This window comes from Quercus suber, unplaced genomic scaffold, assembly GCF_002906115.3.
Source record: "Quercus suber isolate HL8 unplaced genomic scaffold, Cork oak 2.0 scaffold_120, whole genome shotgun sequence".
In the NCBI taxonomy this organism is placed as follows: domain Eukaryota; kingdom Viridiplantae; phylum Streptophyta; class Magnoliopsida; order Fagales; family Fagaceae; genus Quercus; species Quercus suber.
In genome coordinates this window covers 1-22,514 of record NW_027069585.1, presented here as the reverse complement: position 1 = coordinate 22,514, position 22,514 = coordinate 1, and the positions used below count along the sequence as shown (strand labels likewise).

Genomic DNA, 22,514 nt, shown 5'->3' with positions numbered 1-22,514 from the left:
TTGAATAAACCAAAAAAATACTATTCATGAGTGTTTGGCTCTTTTTATATAGTTAATAGATATGTCAGCTTACATAAATATTTAAAGGAAAAAAAAAACATAAACTGATGACTAGAAAAAAAAAAAAAAAAAAACTTTAGGCACTGTAGAAATTAATGTTAAAATATTGTGGACTTAGAATTTTTTTTATTTGATTTATAAAAAACTGAAATCTCAACAATTGTGAAAATATTGTGATAACAATAAGTGTTGTAACATTTTTTCAAAACATTTATTTTTAGTTGTGGTTGATTATAGTATCATATTTTATTATTTTATTTCGACTTGTAAAAAATTGACACGTCAATAATTATGAAAATATTGTGAAATTTTTTATGTCAGTATAACAATATATATAAAAGTTTACATAAATATTTAAAAGAAAAAAAAATACAAACGATTACTGGAAAAAAAAAAATTCTACCGTGCTAGTTGAATAAACCAAAAACACTACACAATAAGTGTTATAGCATTTTCTCAAAAAATTTATTTTTAGTTGTGATTGGTCACAGTTTCATATTTTATTATTTTATTTCGACTTGTAAGAAATTGACAAGTCAATAATTGTGAAAATATTGTAAAATTTGTTGTGTTAGTATAACAATATATATACCAGTTTACATAAATATTTAAAGAAAAAAAAAAACACAAACCGATTACTTAAAAAAAAAAAAAAACGTTAGGCACTGTAGCTACCATGCTAGTTAACTAAACTAAAGCACTGTAGCTACCATGCTAGTTAACTAAACTAAAAGCACTGTAACTACAGTGCATATGCTCATTTGTAATAAAGCAAAAGCACTGCACAATAAGTGTTATAACATTTTCTCAAAATATTTATTTATAGTTGTGGTTGGTCATAGTCTCATATTTTATTATTTTATTTCGACTTGTAAGAAATTGATACGTTAATAATTATGAAAATATTGTGAAATTTACTGTGTCAGTATAACAATATATATATCAGCTTACATAAACATTTAAAAGAAAAAAAAACACAAACTATTACTAAAAAAAAAAAAAAAAACTTTAAGCACTGTAGCTACAGTGTTGCTTAGTACTGTATTGAAATTTGTTATATTAATATAATAATATATATATCAGCTTACATAAATATTTAAAAGAAAAAAAATACACAAACCAATTACTTAAAAAAAAAAAAAAACTTTAGATACTGTAGCTATGGCGCACTTGATGCTATAACTACTGTTCAAAACATGAAAAAATAAAAAATAAAAAATAAAATAACCACGAAACAAATTACATGGATACATCAGGTGCAATACCTAGGGTATTGCACCGGTGCAATAGCTATTAAAGGTTGAGATTGAAAGTTGAAAAAGCAACTCAATCTCAGCCATTAATAAATATTTAAAAAGAATAAAAATAAAGTTAAAAAGTAAAATTAAAAATTGTGAGAAATTGCCTGGTATTGCACCTGATGCTGACATTACTATAGCGAGCACGGCAGTGGCATAACTTTTTTATATAGTTAATAAATATAAAATTAAAAAAATAAAAGGAAGAATATTCGTAACAGATTAAACTACCATTCACAAACACTAAAAAAATCAAAGCCAAGCCAAGTGGCAGTGCCAAACTACTAATTTCCCAAACAAACATTTCAAAATTGATTTCATTTTCCACTATTTATAATTCATCGCTACTCATCAGACTACCAACTTCATTGATTTGATTGATTGATCGATCGATTAAATCACAACCGTTGAATCCGGTTTTTTTTTTTTTTTTCATTTCTGATAGGCTCTCTCTCTCTCTCTCACAGTCTCACTATCTCGATCTTGATCGTAGATTCATGGAGGTCCCGACAGCGGAAACGCGTCGATCCCGCAGCCGCATCATCGCCATGCAGTGGCGGCTCCACCGAAACAGGCCGCCAATTCGCCTATCCCGTCGACATATCTTCTGTTTCTCAGAGGTCTATCCTCTTTTTCCTCAAATTTCTGTTTGTTTCCCGAGAAAACAATAACAAGAAAGAAAGAAAGAAGTTTTTTTTTTTTTTTTTTCTTCTTTTTCCTTGTGTTTGGTTGACGAGAAAATTTGAAGAAGGAATGATAAAAGAAATTTAGACTTCAAATTCTTTAGGTTTTACACAGATTTATTTAATTATTTATTATTATTATTATTATTTTTTTTTGCAGGCTTCAAAAGGAATTGATGTCTGTCATGGTATGTTTTTGCTTCGATATCTTCTCTGTCGATTCGTGCTGATTTTCTTGAAACTGCATATTTTGTTTGATCAATCTTTGTCTTTCAAAGGCTAATGAAGTAGTGAAATTGATTAGGGAATTGCTTTCAGTTTTTGAATTCTCTTGGATGATGATTTTTTTTTTTTTTCAATGAAAATTTGTTTATGCTGATTAGAATCTTATGGAAGGTTGAATAGGAAATGGATAAAGATTTGTTTTTTTAATGAAAACTTGTTTGTGCTGATTAGAATCTTATGGAAGGTTGAGTAGGAAATAGATAAAGATTTGTTTTTTTTTTTTTAATGAAAATTTGTTTATGCTGATTAAAATCTTATGGAAGGTTGAATAGGAAATGGATAAAGATTTTTTTTTTTTTAATGAACAGAGGAAAAGATTTAAACCTTCTTAGCACAAGTAATAAAGAAATATGTATAAAGTATAAACCTTCTATGTTTATTTCAATTTTAGGGTGGGGCCAAAATTAATTAGTTTATGCTAATTAATCCTAATAAATTTCTATGCAGTCTGATTGCTGTAAGCCACCAACTTCATGCAATAACAACATGGCAACAGCGGTAGCCCAAGACCCGGATTGCTACCATTGGAACAATGCGCCCGACTTGTTGTGCTACGAGTGTGATTCTTGCAAGCCCGGGGTGCTTGAGAATGTGAGAAGGGACTGGCACAAGCTCTCTGTTCTTAACATTGTCATGTTTGTGTTCCTTATTGGGATTTATTCAATCGGCTGCTGTGCTTTCCGAAACACAAAACGAGCTGAACTGAATACCCTTATGGCGAAAACCGAGTCAAACATATCAAACCCAGATGGGATTACCACTGTGAGTACTCAGACATTGAGAGAAACACTCTTGCAATTGTTCCATTCTCTCACATTTTTAATTACATGGGCATTTCACATTTGTTTGGTTATTAGGTGAAAAAGAAAGAAAGGGATAAGGTAAAAAAAACATTTTATTACTAACTTTTAGCTTTAGATAACATAAAAAAAAAAAGTTATTCAAAGAGTTTTTGAATAACTTGGACATTGACACTTTTTCTCTTTACCTTAGTTTTGAATTATTTTTTCAAGTTTCAAAGGCCTAACGGACCCTAAATGATCTGGTGGGCCTTAAACTTGGTCCAAGGCATCTTTAGAGGCTTTGTCATACTAGTTTTGGATATGCAGGCCCAGTTGAAAATTGAAACTTCAACCTTTTTCTTTCTCTCTATCTTTCTCTTGCTCATGCTAAGAAATACTTTTTTTTGACTTACTTTTCTACAGGTGGAGATGGTTGCAAGACAAAAAAGAAGGGCTTTATTAGCTAAAGAAGTTCTGATGTTCTCTCAGATTCAGTTTGTGTTCCTGAGTGCTCTAATACAGATGGGACAGACAACGCAGTTTATTTTCCAGTATTGCATTTGAGATCTCCATGTCTTCTTTTTATTTTACAGACTTCTTTTGCTGCTTTTTGTACAAAGATGGATTTAATTTTAATCAAAGATCGTGTTAATAGTTAATACCAGTAGCTTTTACTTTCACTTTACTGCCTTTTGACATTGGTGGAGATTTTAATACTTAAAGTAGGGTTGGTTGAAGTATATGCAACTTGGGCATTAAAGAAATTTGTTGGTATATGCAACTTTGGGCATTAAATAAATTTGTCGGTATTGCTGCCTTCCAAAAAAGAACAAGAAAAAAGAGATCAAGCTCCTATTTAATGCTTGGAGTAAACTATTAAGAGCATTCACATTAGTTCTTGTAAATTTTTTGTCTATTTTATACAAAAAATTTTATTTTTTTTATTTTACACATCCATTTTTATAATACACTCACATCAGTTTATCTATTTTACACATTTATTCAATAAAATATTCATTATTTTACAATTTTTTATTATTCAGTCCCTCGATGCCCCTCTCTCTCACAGACCCATAGCCACCATCACCACCATCATCAGAAACCAAAAGCCATTAACCCACACAGATCAACCAAAATCAAAGAAAAACCAACATCAGATCAACCCCGATCTCCACCCAAAATCAAAGAAAAATCAACATCAGATCAACCCACACAAAGAAAAATCAACGCCGATCAAAATGCCATCGTCTCCACGCCTCCACACATACCCAGATCAACCCACAATCCAAATCAACCCAGACCAAACAAACCCACACAAACCAAGACCAACCTACACCATAAAATCATATTAAACCACCATCGAGATCACGCCACGTGTCGATCTCACCACGCCGTGACCCACAGTGCCGATCTCGCCACACTATGAACTCCGGTGGCATGCTTTGAATGAGAGAGAAAGATGTGAGAGAGGGAGAGAGAAATGAGGATGAAAGGATGGAGTGGGTTTTTTTGTGAGAGAAAGAGAGAGCGCAGCGTCTGGGAGAGAGAGAGGGAGGGGAGAGTCAGGTAGAGAGGAGAGAGAAAAAACTATTAAAAAAACTAAATACACGAGCTATAGTGCCCGTGTAAATTTACACGAGTACTGTAGCTCATTGATAATTTTACACAAGTTTACACGATTTTAAAAGGACTGATGTAGAGTGTTTTTTGGTTCAAAATGTGTAAAAATGGTCAAAATGTGTATTTTACACATTTATAAAAGAGCTGATGTAAATGCTCAACGAGTGAGATAACTCAAGTGGTCATGGATTGGGCCAAACACAAGATAACTCAAAAAAAGAAAAAAAGAAAAAGAAAAAGAAAAAGAGAAGCAAGTTTCTACTTTCTAGAGAGTAAGATGTCGTAGGTGAAGAGGAATTGAACATAAATTAAATACCGAGGGTACAAATATTATTACTGATAAATTTGTACCTTTCCACCGATAACCTATGCATTGATATGACCACAAACCCCTTAATTGTAAAGGGGCCTCTTCTCCCAAAAAAAAAAAAAAAAAAAGAGAAGAAGAAGAAGTTAGCCAAAGAGAAGACTAGTGGGAAAAAAAAAATCTGTCTTACTCTCAATGTTTCCCTCTATACTCCACCAAAAACTAATATATATCATATTATGTGTTTAATTTTTCTTCTATTTTAAATTTGGGTTATTTTAAAAGGAAAACAATTAGTCGTATGAAGGTTGTATAGCCTATATTTGGTGAAATATAAAGTGTGTTAAAGATCATATTGATATTGGGTTTATGTTTATTATATGCACTGGTCCAAGTGGCCCAATTTAGTGTAAAGCTCATCAACATCTAACCCTAGACCTTGTAGCATCTTTATATACCCAATTAGGGGTCTTTGTATTTCACACAAATCTAATATCAAATATGTAATTTTCTAGGGTTTTATCTTATAGACATAAGCTGCTAGACTGAATTACATAACTTTCGTGTTTTTTATCTTCTTCCTTTTCTCCTTGCTTTCGCCTTCACAAGTCTTTAATTACATCTTCTCTATAATGTTTTTCTTCTTCATATTTTAACAAAGTGAAAGACTAAGGACCTATTTGGTTAGCTTGAAAAAAAAAACTGTTTTTTTGTTTTCATTTTTAGTTTTTAGTGGGTCCCACCACTTAAAAACTAGTTTAGTTTTAACATTTGTATTCAGTTTTCATTTTTCAATATCCTAAAAGTTGGATTTGAATACAAAAAATGAATACAACTTTTCAGCGTTTTCATTTTCTATGAATACGAATACAGTGGCATATTCGTAAATATTGTAAAGACACAAAATTACCTTTTTTGTTAGTGATGTGATGTGTGTGAGTGAGAAAATTTAGTTTAAAAAAAAAAAAAAAAAAAACAATGACCAAACCCAAGTATAATGTATTCTATATCCAAATTATATATTTAAAATAACTTACCAAACATTACCAAATGTGGAAATAAATACTTTTTTCTATATTCAAATTCAAGATTTGAATATAGAATAAAGAAAATAAAAAGTAAATATACCACTTTTTAAAACTAAATAGGGATGTAGTATTTTTATTCAACCAGTAGCTTTAGAACTCTCATTTGCCAAAATTCAACCTTAGGGTTGTGGTTGACCCCATCCATGACCACTTGTGGTCAATAATTTACTCCAAGTACCAACAACAGGAGCAATTTGCAAAGGCTATTGAATTCAGATTGCAATTTGCAAAGGACATGTTGATTCAAGAGTTTGTTTTGGAGGGGGACTTGTTTGTTTTGGAGGGAGACTCGTTGATTCTCATAAGTGCTTTGAAACAGACTTAGGGTTGTGGTTGACCCCATCCATGACCACTTGTGGTCAATAATTTACTCCAAGTACCAACAACAGGAGCAATTTGCAAAGGCTATTGAATTCAGATTGCAATTTGCAAAGGACATGTTGATTCAAGAGTTTGTTTTGGAGGGGGACTTGTTTGTTTTGGAGGGAGACTCGTTGATTCTCATAAGTGCTTTGAAACAGACTTAGGGTTGTGGTTGACCCCATCCATGACCACTTGTGGTCAATAATTTACTCCAAGTACCAACAACAGGAGCAATTTGCAAAGGCTATTGAATTCGGATTGCAATTTGCAAAGGACATGTTGATTCAAGAGTTTGTTTTGGAGGGAGACTCGTTGATTCTCATAAATGCTTTGAAAGAGATCTCCCTCCCTGCCTTCTTCAATCGCTGCTATTGTGGATGGTTCCTTGTCTACCTCTCATGATTTTCGTCAAGTGGAGTTCACCCATGTTTGTCGGCAAGCCAATAGACTAGCCCATCTCTTAGCTAAATATGCTCTAGGCATTGATGACTTTTCTATTTGTATAGAGGAGAGCAGGGATGGACCCAGGTGGGGGCTCGGGCCCTCCCTGGGCCCAAAATTTTTTTTTTTAGTAGTTTAATTTTTAGTAAAAAATAAAAAATTTAGACTTGGGCTCTTTTACTTTGTAGCTTGGGCCTCTTCAAAATCATGAATTATGAACCCAGCCCATGTAAATCTTAAAAAAAAAAAAGTAAAAAAACAATAGTGTTTTTTGTATTAAGAAATAATAGTGTTTTGTGTCTTTTGTTTTTTTAATAGATGATTGCATTTTAATATATTAATAAACAATGATTTTTGTGTATTTGTCTTGATTGAAAGTTTCTTAATACTATATGGATGTGTATTTGAATTTTTTTTTTTTCCGCTTATCTTCAACCCCTTTTAGCTTAAAATCTTAGGTCCATTCCTAGAAAAGAGTCCTTATTTCCTTAAACAAACTCTTCTAAATGATGTATTGTTGTTTTCTTCGTTTCAATAAAGTTTTGGAAGGATTTTAGATCCCAAAAAAAAAAAAAAAAAAAAAAAAAAGTGTATGCCTAAACAAGTTGTATATACCAAGTAGTACATGCGGCGTCATTGGCATCGTGGGGAGATAGAAATTAGAATATAGATGTTGTAGACTTCTTATAAGGACGTGAGTTTACAGGCACCGTTTGTTTCTATCTACCACCATTTGTTTTTTTGCATTTTCTTGAGTTCTTATCCATTAAATTGACTTAACAATAAAGAATAATTGTTCCTTGACATCAAAAGAATAATTGTAACTTCCAGAATAATTTTACTCTAGATTGTCACCCACGTTTTGCAATAAAGAGGCTGACAAGTGAGTACAGAAGATAGAGGGATGAATGAAACCAAAAACCAAAGCTCATTTTTGAACATGAAATTGACAGGATGCGCTAATACATGGTCAATGGTCCCATGCGATCGTGGTCCTATTGCAATTCGCAACAGAGTTGTCACGGAATTGGGGCAGGTAATCCCACCACTTGTCCATCTTTCTAGGAATTAATTCCGAGATAGAGTTGTTCAGAAGTTACATCCTCTATTATTATTATTATTTTTGCTGTACTTGTATCACATCCTCTATTAAATCAATTTGAATTTTTTTTCGTACATTATTGCTTCAAGTATATATATAAAAGTCAAAATTGAGATATAATACTTTAAGTGCTGTTTTTAGGTTTTTAAAAAATTTTAGTTATGTGATTACTTAATTAAAAAATATATTTTCTTTTCATGAGAAAAAATGTCACATGGTAAAATTTTAAAAGAAAAACCTAAAAAATAGAACCTAAAAACTATACTTAAGTCCTATTATATATATATATATATATATATACACACACATACTTGTAGCAACAATGTACGAAAGAAAAAAAAATTTACCAAAAAAAAAGGAAAGAAAAATTCAAATTGATTTAATAGAGGATGTGACTTCTGAGCAACTCTATCTCGGAATTTTTTTTTTTGGTAAATATGGAATTATCATTAACTAAGAAACACTGGCAGTAGCACCAATAATACAAATTCTAGAGCGAGATATGCCCCTCATATCATCATACAGGAGCTGTAAAATAACAGGGGGAGGGGAGACAAAAACAAAAGACAAATCTGCAGAAGCCGAGCCCAGTTTAGCTAAAGCATCGGCACAAAAATTTGCTTCCCTGAAGCAATGTGATAATTTAACTTAAGGCAGCCGCAGCAACAATTCCCTGCAATCATCAACAACACCAGATAAATCTCCCTTAGCATTGACATTGCTAGACACTAAAGAAATTGCTACAGTAGCATCAAGTTCAATCTCCACAGCAGTAATCCCCCTTTCTAAACACAGCCCCAGCCCTTCCCTCAAGGCCCACAACTCCGCGGCTATACTTGAGCTAGAACAAATGGACTTAGCAAAACCCACAACCCACTGCCCGGCACTATCTCTAAGTAAACCGCCACACCCTACCAGCCCACACGAGCTGACAACCGAACCATCCATATTTAGCTTGTGCCAACCATCAGCTAGCTTCAGCCATTGGACCTGTCGCAGACATCTATCCTTCCCCATGTTAGGCTCCAACACACAATACATGAGCTCACGTGTTTGCATTTCCACCAACCGCACCAGATTTAGGTTGAGGGATTATTGCTTGAAAGTCTTTTTGTTCCTTTGCAGCCACAAATTCCACAAGCCCAGTAAAAAGCAAGTACACCAGTCATAATCCTTACTATGGGCCTTTGAAGAGTCTAAAGCATTCCTTTCTATCCATGCCCCAAAATCATCCGAGAAGGACTGTTTAAGACTATTAGGACAGCTAGATTGCTCCCAGAAGTTCTTTGCTACCGGGCATTCCCTCAACACATGATTAATGCTTTCATCCAATTCAATGCAACTATCACAGCCTCCCAAGCTGCCAATACCACGATGTGCCAAAATGGCTTTCACAGGTAAGCTCATGTGCAAGCATTTCCAAAGGAATAATTTAATCTTGGGCAAAGTTTGGGGCTTCCAAATCCATTTCCCATGAAAATCTGGTGTCTCAAGGTTCTCATCAATTGCCAGAAGATATGCATTTCTTGAGTCAAAATCCCCATTTAAGCTGGAAATCCAGCTCTTGTGATCCCCCTTCACAGCAAATCTTCTAAGTGGGATGGCTCTTACTGCCTTCAAAATGTGGTTAGGGAAGACAAAGGAGAGGTTCGTCAAATCCCAGCCATTGTTCATAGTCACCTCCTTAATGCACATCTCACTCTCTCCTTGGTTCAAAGGACCCTCAATGAGGGACCTAATATTGCCAATATTCAACCACTTATCATTCCAGAAGCTTAGTTGGTTGTTGCAACCCACAGACCACTTAGAGCCCTTCTCACAAATGCTTCTTCCAATCTTCATTGCATTCCAAGCTCTAGTATGCGCCTTTGGCTTTCTAGCATGCCCAGACATGTACTTTTTCCTCAACACATCAGCCCAGCCTCCATTCTTCGAGTTCTCCATTTGCCAACACAGTTTGGTAGCTAGAGTTAAATTTCTTCCTCTTGCTTCCTGAATGCCTAAACCCCCTCGGGACTTCAGTTTAGTAACTTTTCCCTAGCCAACCATATGCAGTTTATTATGCTCTTCTGTCGATCCCTACACAAAATTCTTGCTGACCTTATCAAGATTATTCAGAATTCGGGTAGGGAGCATGCACCCTTGCATCACATAGGCAGGGATTGCCAAGAGGACTGATTGGGCAATCAATACCCTACCAGCCATTGACAATAAGTTTGTTTTCCAGCCTTGCAGCTTATTTTGCACCCTTTCCACCACAAAGTTAAAGTCGTGCAATGTTGACCCCGGGTGCTTAATCGGGAAGCCCAAGTACTTACCAAGATTTGGGGTTGAATGAATGCCAAGCACCCCACACAACTCCACTCTAGACTCAAGACTAATATTTGGGGAGAAATAAACTTTAGATTTATTTAGGCTGACTTTTTGACCCAATAACTCACAGAAGGTATCCAAGGTCTCTTGCACACTATTGCAATTCCGCAAATCAGCTTTTGCAAAGAGAACAAGATCGTCGGCAAAGAAAAGATGAGAAAAAGCTTGCCCACCTCTTGACGCCCGGACTGGATCCCACAAGTTTTCCTCACATCTCCGCGAAATAAGGAAACCAAGCACTTCCATACACATGATGAATAAATACGAGGAGAGGGGATCCCTTTGCCTAATACCCCTTGAAGGATGAAAGGGCTCAAGTTTACCACCATTGAGAAGAATAGATATCGACGAACTAGACACACAACTTATAATGAGTTTTATTAGGGAGGGGGGCAACCTGTAGAGCTCAAGAACATCTCTAATAAAGTGCCACTCAAGTCTGTCATAAGCTTTCTCCAAATCTATTTTAATGGCCATAAACCCCGTCTTCCCCTTTTTGAGTGTCATAGAATGAATAAGCTCTTGTGCGATGATCATATTATCCAACCCCATTCTCCTCGGCACAAAGGCGGTTTGGAGGGGAGAAATGAGTTTAGGCAGAAACGGAAGGAGTCTCTTGACTATGATCTTAGTGACCACTTTGTACACTGTGTTACATAGGCTTATAGGTCGAAAGGAAGCCAGAAAATCAGCCCCTGGATGTTTTAGGATAAGGGTGATAAGGGTCTCATTTAGGTGTGGGGGCATGGTGGAGCTTTGAAACACCTTAAACACTTCATTTACCACCAAAGTACCAACTTACTGCTAGTAAGCTTGAAGAACCCCGCATGAAACCCATCAGGTCCTGGGGCTTTGAGAGGCTTGAGACTCCCCAAACCCTCCTTTACTTCAAGTCTGGTCAGATTTGCACATAATGTGCCAGCATCTTCATTCCCTAGGAAACTAGACCAAATGCTCAAACTCCACCTCATTCTAGGGACACTAGTGACACCAGTAGAGAAGATTTTTATGAAACCGCTTCTAATCAATTCAGCGATATCGCTCTCACCCTGAACCCAATTCCCAAGGCTGTCCTTAAGGCAAAGGATTTTGTTCCTTCTCCTTCGAATCAAAGCCGAGGTATGGAAGAAGCTCGTGTTTCTATCACCTTGTATAAGCCAGTTGTACCTTGATTTTACAGACTAGAACTCCTCCTCATATTGAAGATCTTCGAAATACTCCTTTCTAAGATTACATTCTAGGTTTAGGAGATGACTATTATGTCCATCAGCAATTCGAGTTTGAATTCCTCCAAGTCTAGCCTCTATTCTTTTTTTTTTTCTTTGGAATATATCTCCAAAGACTTCTCTATTCTAAACCTTTACATCAATTGTGAACTTTTCCACATTTAATTTCAGAGGTCCATCTTCAGTCCAAGAGTCATTAACAACATTCGGAAACAAAGGGTGAGACATCCACATGGGTTGGAATCGAAAAGGCCTGCATAAATTGGAAGGGCCATGATCATCCATCTTAAGGAGCATAGGGCAATGGTCAGAATGTGTACGGGCCAAGTGGTGTATTGCCACCTCTGGATGAAGACTTCTCCATTCAGAATTAGCAAACCCTATATCCAATCTTTCTTGAATGAAGTGACCCTCCTCCCTTTTATTGACCCAAGTGAAACGAGGCCCATGGAAGCCCAAATCCACCATACCACAAGTGTCCAAACAATCCTTGAACATTTGAACTCTTCTAGGATTTAGAGGCTTACCTCCCAACTTGTCCCCACTAGATAATAACTCATTAAAGTCACCTAGCATTAGCCAGGGTAAATCATGCATGGGAGCAATAGAAGCTAAATTTTTCCACAGCAATTTCCTTTCCTCTAATCTAGGATAAGCATAGATTGATGAAAGTAACCAAGAGGAATTAAGAGCATGTACCTTAACCACCACGTGAATTTCCTACTCAGTTTTTGCTAATTGAGTAACTTCAACAGCATCAGACTTCCAAAGCACCCAAATACTACCTGAGTAACCAATTGTGTCAGCATGTAAAGCTCCATCAAAAGGAAGCCTATCAGTAATATCCTTTGCCCTCTCTCCACCAACTGGTGTTTTCGTAACAATCATAATTGAGGGAGAGTGGGTGTCGATCAAATTCTTCAGCGTGACATGAAAACGAGGGTTCAAAGCCCCTCTACAATTCCATAGAATAATATTCATTGGGACAGAATCAGGGGTAGCCCACACGTCATCATTTAGATTCTGAGCTTCCATCTTGCTCAGCAATCTCCATCCTAACTCCCTCAAAGGTCTCCTAGAGAATTCCACTCCCTGTGCAATGAGCACCATGTGCTCTAGTACTCCCACCTGATTCTCCCTTGATGAGATCAGAAGGTTTGACCCCCCCCCACTGCAGCTTCGGCCTGAATCAGACTCTTGGAAATTACGTTTCCCCAACAACTCGCTACCCCCATCTTGGACATCCAAATTTTCCTTACCTCGTCCTCTTCCTCCAGTTCCACGTTTTTCAAGCTTAGCTCTAGAGATAGCGGCGATAGCGCTTTCCACCCGAAGATCTGTGCCTCCCTTTTTGTCAGTCTGTCTGATGGAAATATCCACCAGGGGCAAGCCCATTCCTTCCATGCTAGGTCTGTCACTAGAAGCCACCCCTTCATTTTGCTTTTTGGTGTTAAAGGGAAGATGTGTTGCCAAGCTTGCATCTTGTCCATTTCGTAACATCCCCAGATCATTGTGGGACTTACTTTTATTTGTGCCAGCATGCTTGGTGATACCACCATGATTTTTCCCTTTCGAAAAATTGCCCATTCTTGCTTGCTCTGGCCTCCCACCTCTGTCATCTTCTTTCTCACAACTCACCGAGCCCAAAGGAGTGGTTGTAACACTAGCACCTTTAATTCCCAAGTCAAAAGTAATAGAAGTGCAAGGCGAGGAAAAGTGTTTAGGATTGAACTCAATACCAAAAGAAAAGATATGAGGACTGCCAGATTTATGAAAAAGGAGTTTCTTGAGCTGACTTGAGCTTCTGATTCGTTGGAAGAGAAGGTTGCTTTTGCCTTTCTCTGATCGAGGATGGGCTATGTGACATCCTGTGACCCGCTTCCATACTTTCTTCGTCAGACCCATGCCTATGACTTAAAGTTGGCTTGTCATGTGGCTTATAAACCTGCCTATTAAAAGCCTCAAAATTCCTAGAATACCCTTTGCCCAGACCCACATCCACTCCTTGATTGGATTTTCGATGCTCCTCGGACTTAGCTACTGATTTCTTCCTCTTAACAAGCAACCAAGGGCCATACACTTCCTATCCATCACCTTTCACCTCAGAATCCACCTTTCCCGCCTCTTTTGAAAAGTCACCAGCCTCACCACAAGGTTCAACTTGATTGGCAGAAGCAATATTCTCCTCCACCACCGCAGCTGGAGTCTTTTCTTGGACTGTAAATGGGCATACTTCCCGCCGATGTCCCACCCAACCACAGGAGAAGCATAGAGTGCTAATACCCTCATAAAGGACTTCTTGGACAACCCCTTCAAGGAGAATGGACGTGGTCAGTGGCTAATCCAAGTTAACTTGGATGCAAATTCTTGCAAACCGGCCCCTCGCCTCTGATGCCATATTAAAGTCCACCCTCAGGACTGGTCCAATGGCATTACTGATTTCCCTTAGCACCCCAGGGTCATAATATTCAAATGGAAGCTCAGGTAGCCTAATCCATACAGCCACCATGTTACACACTGCCTGAGCTGGCTTGAAGTTAGGTTCCCACGCTCTAACAGTCAAGAAATGTCCGCCGATAAACCACGGACCTCCCTTAATGACGTTCTCATAATCCTCAACTAATCCGAACCTCATGAGGAAAAAATCCCGACCCAGATCAACACAGTCAAGCCGCCCCGCTAGCTTCCACAAACTCAATACCTTTGAGTGTAGATAATGAAAACCCACAATCTGTCCAAAAACCTTCACGATCAATGCATGGTTCTGTCGAGACCTAATGGATTTTCTTGTGTTCGGAGTTAGGTTGACAGCCACCATGCCATTTATTAGCTCACCCATTTCCACCAACGGTATGGACAAGTCCATCTCGTGACTATCCAGATTAAAAGCTTGTGCGAAGGCGCCTGGCATCTCACCGACGAGCTTATCCCTATAGGAAGGAGGAGAACCAAACTCTGAGGCTCCCTTCGCATCCTTTACCTTCTTGTTGCTCCAATGGAGCTCAGCTTCTTCTTCCTTGGACTTTTTTGTTTGAGAGAACTCACACTCCATATTTTTTTTAAATTCCTTTCACAATAAAAGGGAAAGTTTTTTTCTTTTACTTTTTTGCCAACTTTCTTTCCGTTGGAGAGGTCCTATCTTGGAATTAATTCCTAGAAAATTGGAGTAGTGGTGGGATTACCTCCCTTAATTTCGTGACAACTCTGATGCGAATTGCAATAGGACCTCGATCGAATGGGACCATTGTACTGTGGATCAAATAATTCATAGGACAAATTGTGTGAGAAAGGCACCCTAGGATAAAAATTTGTCACCGCTTAAGAACATGTGGTAAGAAAAATGGGATTATGGCTATTAATTAACTATCAAGTGAGACCTAGAAAACTTTGTTTTGTTTGGAAAAAGACAAATGAACCTACGTTAGTGTTATTTCTTATGAAACCTGTGTATGGTAAAAGAAAAATTAGGACTATTTCTTCTCTAAATACTACATGGGTTATAGAGGTGTTTGGTATATGCACTTAAAAATTAAAAATATATGTGAAAATATGTGCGGGTGAAAAGTGTGTAAAAATACATGTAATCCATATATTACTAAAAGTTGAAGCGTGGAATTTAATGTTGTGAGCTTCTATCTTCTTTTTTTATTTGTCTAAAAATTTTAAAATAAATTTTATCAATTATAAAATCCTAATAAATATAAAATAAATACCAGCCCTATTCACATAAAGCCTACTTCTTATGCAGTTAATTCCACAATAAAGCCCAAACCCAAAGCCTTTTCAACCTAAACCCTTTCTTAAACCCTTTATATTCACGGTTTCAAACTTACTATTTTTCCTCTCCCTTTCTCACGTTTCAAATTCATCCCCCTTCCCCACGTTTATTTTCTCACGCAAAACCCTGTGTCTCTCCCCAGTTTTACGGTTTTAAAAAAATGGTTTTTAATTTTTAACGTAGACCCTTTCTCTCCCCCCTCTCACGGTTTCAAAAAAATGGCACTTCAGCTTGCTAATGCTAGGCTCTCTCTCTCTTCCAAAGACAGCTTCAAATCTTCAGACTTTGGCTTTCTAACGTCAGCCTCTCTCTCTTCCCACCTTCATCTCTATTCAGTTTAGGTATCTCTAAATCCCAATTGCTCTTGACCTCTATTCTTCTGACTGTTCTGCATAATAATTTAATGTGAGGATTAGATTAATAATATTGTTTCCTTAGATTTCTTTCTTTTTTCTTTTTTTCTTTTTTTTTTTTTTTAAATTTTATCACTATCTCTTTTGTGTTGTAGGTCATATATGAGTCTGTCTGTTTTTAGTATTTGGGGTGAATCTTATCCTCTGTGATTTCAACGACTATGTTTGACTTTGATTTCTTCGTGTAGTGTTGTGGTGTGGATGATTGTTATGTTGCCTTTTCTTTCTACTTGATTTTTTTAGGATGTTCACAACTAGAGTACGAAACTAATTTATCACTGTGCTAGGCATGAGTAGATGGAATACACCAACTGTTATATAGTTTAAAGTATATTGGGCTGTTCATTTTCTGCAAAATACTGACGTTGTTGGTTTCAGAATATTTATAAAGGGTAGCTTTGTGCAAATAATTGCAGGTTCTTCTAAAAGTATTAGAACTGTTAGTTGTGTCCTAAATTTGGTCTTAATGTTGGCATTTTTCTGTTATTTTCAAAACAGATCTTCAGCAGGTGATCTTTGCTATGCAATCTTCTAACTCCAAATTTTTAAGCTATGGACTTTTAGTTGTGGATATTTTAATATTTTATGCTCTTTCTAACTCCAAATTTTAAAGCTATGGACTCTTAGTTGCTCCTATTTTAATATTTTATGCTCTGTTGCCAGGATTGCATTAGTGGAAATTCAATTTCATTCCAGCCAAGCTAAATAGGGTTGCTGCAATGTTAGCTAATTGGGCAGAATGAGGTTATCTTCATTTTCGTGATTTCTCTTTTATGTACATTGTTACAATTTACAACATTATGTTCAAAATCCTAAATTCCTTGATGTCCATCACTCTCTTTTTGTGTCATTGCTTTGGCTTTTTTAAATTTTGTTCATAATAATAATGGTTTTTGTTTGGTTACTGAGAAATTGTAGGAATCAAATAATGAATAATTTTGGGGTTTTATTTAGTGTGTTTGGGATTCAAGAATCTTTATATAGCTGTTTTATTAGTTGGTTGGTGTCAATTTTTATTCATGGTTATTTTGTTATTGACTTTCTATCTTCTGGGTATTAAATTTTCATAATTGAAGAATTTGGATCCTTTTTTGATGTTGGACGATTTTTCATGTATGAAAAATTACAATCTTATCTTTCTTAAAGTTTGAATTTTCTTTGATTGGTATGGATGGCAATGACTCCTCCCAGTGGATTTCCAAATCATCCACACAGAGGTTCTGCATTCATTGTTGTTTTTGATGTCATGTACATTCATTAATCGTGACTCATTGTATATATTAATTCAGTATATTTTGATGTGATTTTTGTTTTATAGGTTTTGAGACTGTCACGCACATGTTACAGGTATACTTTGTCTTAAAGCAATTCAATTACTTGATTATTATCGGGTTTAATTGTAAAGAAACTGAAATTGAGTTTTTTTGGATTTTGGGGAGGCATTACTCATCAAGATTGTGTAGGTCATAAGTGTACAAGTGGACCCGGTGATGTCCAGGTAAGACATATCAATTGCTGGCTTGCTGTTGATCAATAGGAATTAGAAGAATTATGTCAAAGCTTTATTGCATAAAACTTATTCTTCTTTATTTCATATATTTTTTTTGTGCATTGGATGACAACAGGTAGAGGAATTATCCACCCTGAAATGCTTACAAGAAGAGAAACTCAAAGAGATTATAGCTTTGGATCAATTTATCCTCCAAAGACAAAATGTCAGAACTCTTCTTTCTGCTGAAGGGGTTCTTAAAAGTAGTTCTCAAATTAATGATTCCATCAAAAGTTTATTATCTTGGGGTAAGTATTTGTGTCTACACCTTTTTAAAGTACATAGTATATTGTTCTATCCCCATTAACATCCATGACTTAGATTTGCTACCAGAAGACAAAAAAAAAGGGGCTTTAAGTGGATAATGTTTGGGTTGGTTGAAAAATTCTTATTATAAATAAAATTATTGGGAATATGTTATTATTCTATAAGTTTAAGCCTGTAAATTTATTTATATAATCATTTCTATGTGAATTTGTGATCAAAATGACTAATATTTTGGTAATTGATAATTCTCAAGCGAAGTTGTATTATATATTCTTTATATGTCTTTATTGATTTCTTTAAGTTATAATTTTGTTTATATAGAAATGTTAGCATTTAGATGTATTTGTGTAAGGTTGTCTTTAGAATAAATAGATTATGGCATTGAGAATTTACTTTTTGACCTAAGTAACTTATAAATCTTTGGGCTTTGAAGCTAATTCCATTATAGTTTGTCACAACTCTATTATATATGACCTATTATCTATGACTTTCAAAGAAAAGATTTGTGAAAGGGTCTTGGTCTGTTTGATGTTTTGTCAATGGATATCATGACATTAATCTAAAATCTAATTGGCATGTACAAGTTAGAAAATTTCATAGATGATGAAATTAGACCAACAACATCCCAAAAAGGCCATGGATGAAGATTAATGTGAGCTTGACAATTAATAAACCCAACAACACAAGCACTTATTTATATTGATTCTTTTGAAGGGATGGACAAAAAACAATGGTGTTCTTAAGTTAGTATCTGATAAGATGACTGATATTTTGGTAATTAAAAATTAACAAACCTAGCTGCATAATCACATTTATTGATGGAATCATTTATATTATTTTGTGAAATTAGTACTAGATTTTTTTTTTTTTTTTAGCTATGTACTAATTATAACAAGTAGATATGTTATCTAAGAATAAAAAAATTATCTCTAATCTAAACCCTTTTTTTTTATTGGTAATCAAAAAGCTATTATAAATGAGAGAAAAATGAAAAAAACAAGAAGTTCATGAAGATGAACAACAAGAAAAAAAGAAACAAACAGCACAACAAACAGAGGATAGTTAGGAAACTAAGCTAAGGGAGGACAAAAACTCAGAGAGAGAAGAACAATCCGTAAAACCCCAACAACGAGACCACTCCAAAAGACTACAAACCCCATAGAAACTCACAAAGAAAAACTTTTCATTTTGAGGTAGAGTTGGCTTCTTGATATGTACAATTTATGTACAGTTGATAATGAATTTATAAAAAAAAGTATAATGCGTGCTTCATGGAATTGATGGTTCTTTTTAGGTGTATGTTTCCAAATTCTTTCAATTTCTTTTTGGTTTTTTTTTTCCTCCTCCAGTTTTATAGTATCTTCTAATATACTTTACAAATTCTAGAATGGTAGTGCACATTTAGTTGGAAAGAGGAAAAAAGGAAAAAGAAAAGTTGTGCACATCACTTTTAAGGATTCTAAAATCACATGCTGCTGAATGCAAATTAAACTTGAAATATCATATTTACATTTTTGCATGTACCAAATTAAAATTTTCATATTGATTTTCCACATACTAACTTGATTACTCATATGCATATTAAATTTTTTTTATTTGATGAATGAATGCTCATGCATTTTGGTAGTATTTGAGAAGAGTACTAAAGATTCATAATAATATCACTTAACTGTTTAATATTGTTATTGTTGATGTGGTGCTACTTTAAAGTTTAAAGTAGTGAGAATGGGAATTTGAATTGTGCATGATGATCTATAGAACAAATGGGGTTCGATGGAAGTGAGACCACTCCATAAACATTTTCATGGATGATAGATTTGAAAGCATACTTTTTTTTTTTTTTAACTCTTTGCTTTCTCTTTGTCAGTTAAACATTAAGTTTGGGGATATAAAACTTTTTTAAAATATTAAATTCCTATTTTGCAGATTTTAATTTTGAAGTTAGATCAAGAGCTGTACTTATCAAGTTAAAAAAGTGATCAAAGAGATTCATATTGGGAAACTAATTCAATTCTAGGTTTTTACATTTTGTGTTAAGTGTGTACTCAATACTTGATATATTCATTTTCTTATTTGACATGGCAATGTTTTAGATGATGATTTACAAAACACATGCTCATATCTTTTGATTTTCATGATGGGAATGATGGATAGTATGTAATTTAAAGTTTTTGGTGTTATCATTAATTTGAGTTACTAAATTCAACTGTGGATTATTGAAACTAATTAAAGAATATGATTTTTATTTTGCTGATTGGGCATTTTTATGTGGAGGTCTTTGTTATTGTCAAGGAAGTTAATAAGTTATTTTCTTTTTCAAGGCATATAAGCTGCATTTTTGGGAGATCTAGGGTACCATGGAAAAGAAAGAGCACTGCTAGGGTTTGAAAACAACTTTATGTTGCTCTTTGGGACCACAATTTAACTTTGCTTTGAGGTTAAATATGAGATTACATCATACAAAAATACAATTGTATACAATAATGAAAATTTTCAACCATGAGAAGTGGAAGCAGACAAGCATAAACTAATTATTTTTGTATTTATTTGTATATGAGGTTTTGATGCTATGTTATTGCAATTTTAATATGGATATTGTTATATGAACCTATAGTATAGCCCTCAGATTACTATAAACATTCATTTATTTGTTCAAATATAATATGTAGATTACATATATAATATTATATCATGATTAATATGAAATTAATTAAAATCTTATTTCTTAGCGCTTAATAAAGAAAACAAATACATATAATATATTAAAATAAAATTGCTAAACTTTTCCGTGCATAGCACGGGTTAGCGACTAGTGTTATTTAAAAACTGAAAACATATGTTTGAAAGGTTGTACCAAACACTATATAGTATTTTCTAGTGAACTTTCTCTCTAGCTTATTCCGGGAGAGAACTGAGAAATTTATTTTAATTTAGTTGTTTTATTTATTAGATAAAAGTTTCTAAATTTGTTGTTCTCTTTCTCTATAAGTACAACTACTGATCTTTGAAAGGGTCAAAGTTTTCTAAGTTCAAACAGTCTTTGTATTACTACCTTCTCTGTCTCATCTGTAGCCTCAGAATTAATATCTATAGACTTAGACTTGATTCGTTTCTACTCTCTATATAAACAACAACCGTACTCTCTCTACACACACAGCAGAAAAACTTATGTATAGAAGCTGCAATTATTTTGTTGTGGATATCATCATCACGACAGTAATTTCCTCCATTGTTTCTTCGACATTTCATTGTAAACTTTCTTAAGAGTTTTGCTTCCATGGTGGGCAAGGACATAGGTGAGCCTGAACGTTCACTGGAGCACACTCCAACATGGGCTGTTGCGGTGGTCTGCCTTGTGTTGGTTGTTATTTCTCTCTTCATTGAACATATTATTCATATCATTGGAAAGGTAAGCTTATCTATTTATCTTAATATTCGTTTGGGTAACGTGCAGTTTCTTTTGTTTGTATTTTTTTTTTCTTAATGAAAGATTCTTGCATTCTTATGCAGTGGCTAAAAAACAAACAGAAGTTAACTCTTTACGAAGCACTCGAAAAAATCAAAACAGGTACGTACCGATCATGATAAACTACCAAAAAGTGAATTTAATTTATTTGACTACTATTCCAACGCTCATAGTTTGATATCTAACATATCTTAAAAAAAAAAGGGTAAGTCTGTCCAAAGTCTAACACTTTTTCTTTGTTGGATATATATTTTTTCCTTTTTCAGAGCTTATGATATTGGGATTCATATCCTTGCTCTTAATTGTGTTTCAAGGGCAAATTACTGATATATGTATACCCAAGAGTGTTGGAGCCACTTGGCACCCCTGTGAAAAGGGGTACAAGGAAGAGACAGATTCCCAGGATAAAGGACGGAAACTACTACAACTTCTGGATTCTGGTTTCGGTTCACGAAGAATATTAGCTGCAATAGAAATTGACAGATGCACAAAAGAGGTAAGCTAAATGATTTTTTTTTTTTTTTTAAATTTTAAAATAAGACTCTTTTTATTTTATGTTTCCAAATATGTTGGTATTCTGGTGTAGCTACTTAATTTAAATGAATTTAATATTGTGGTACCACCAATGAATAGCCTTCAATTATTGGGGAAGGAGTTGTTGGAAACTTGGAATAGAATCAATGAATGTTCCCATCAAAAAGAGAAAAGAAAAGAATCAATGAATGTTATAAGTAATAAGTAATAGTTGAATATGATAATAAATAAATAAATAAATAGTTGAATCATTTTTTGTGATCTATAATACATCAATTTGTAAAGTTTATAAAAGAAGCGGGATGATGAATTCAGTAGATTGAAGTTTTTTTTTTTTTTGGTTTGGCATTTTGGAAGGATAAAGTCGCGTTGGTGTCTAAATTAGGGATTCACCAGCTCCATATATTCATTTTTGTGTTAGCTGTGGTTCATGTGCTCTACTGCATCACCACCTTGGCTTTAGGCAGAACTAAGGTACTTTCCTTGTAATTATTTTCATGTTTGTGAGAGAGATGATGTAGCCATCAAATATATAGTAATAAATTGACCCCACACCACAATTGTACAAAATTTATACATTTCTCTAGTTCTTTTGCTTCTTTGAATGTTCTCAAAATTCTTGCTTGGATCGCAGATGAGAAAATGGAAGGTTTGGGAGGAAGAAACAAAGAAACCTGAATATCAATACTATCATGGTAAGTCTCAAATACTGTCAAACGGGTCAACGTAGCGAAGTTTAATTTTATAGGGTGTACATTTAGTTTGAAAGCTACTCTACACCACTACGACACCTAACAAAAACAAACAAATTTCAAAGTTGAAAAAGAAATACACAAAAGTGGCTCACAAGTCATCGAATTCTTGTATTTTAGTATAAAA

At 34.8% G+C, this 22,514-nt stretch overlaps 3 protein-coding genes across 3 annotated transcripts; 2 read left to right on the top strand and 1 right to left on the bottom strand.

The window, feature by feature from the left end:
• Nucleotides 1–1,872: 1,872 nt before the first annotated feature.
• On the top strand, nt 1,873–3,767 carry LOC112012761 (tetraspanin-5). Its single transcript, XM_065775834.1, has 3 exons — nt 1,873–1,978; nt 2,202–2,229; nt 2,774–3,767. The coding sequence occupies exons 2-3, from the start codon at nt 2,218–2,220 to the stop codon at nt 3,185–3,187; spliced, it is 426 nt and encodes a 141-aa protein (XP_065631906.1). The 5' UTR covers nt 1,873–1,978; nt 2,202–2,217; the 3' UTR covers nt 3,188–3,767.
• Nucleotides 3,768–13,966: 10,199 nt separating this feature from the next.
• On the bottom strand, nt 13,967–14,680 carry LOC112012760 (uncharacterized). The gene has a single exon (XM_024045144.2). It carries the CDS (start codon nt 14,678–14,680, stop codon nt 13,967–13,969), a length of 714 nt encoding a protein of 237 aa, XP_023900912.2.
• A 6,037-nt stretch (nt 14,681–20,717) lies between these two features.
• LOC136068525 (MLO-like protein 12) lies at nt 20,718–22,466 on the top strand. Its single transcript, XM_065775817.1, has 5 exons — nt 20,718–21,044; nt 21,146–21,203; nt 21,368–21,597; nt 21,993–22,109; nt 22,270–22,466. The coding sequence occupies exons 1-5, from the start codon at nt 20,913–20,915 to the stop codon at nt 22,363–22,365; spliced, it is 633 nt and encodes a 210-aa protein (XP_065631889.1). The 5' UTR covers nt 20,718–20,912; the 3' UTR covers nt 22,366–22,466.
• The last annotated feature ends 48 nt before the right edge of the window (nt 22,467–22,514 follow it).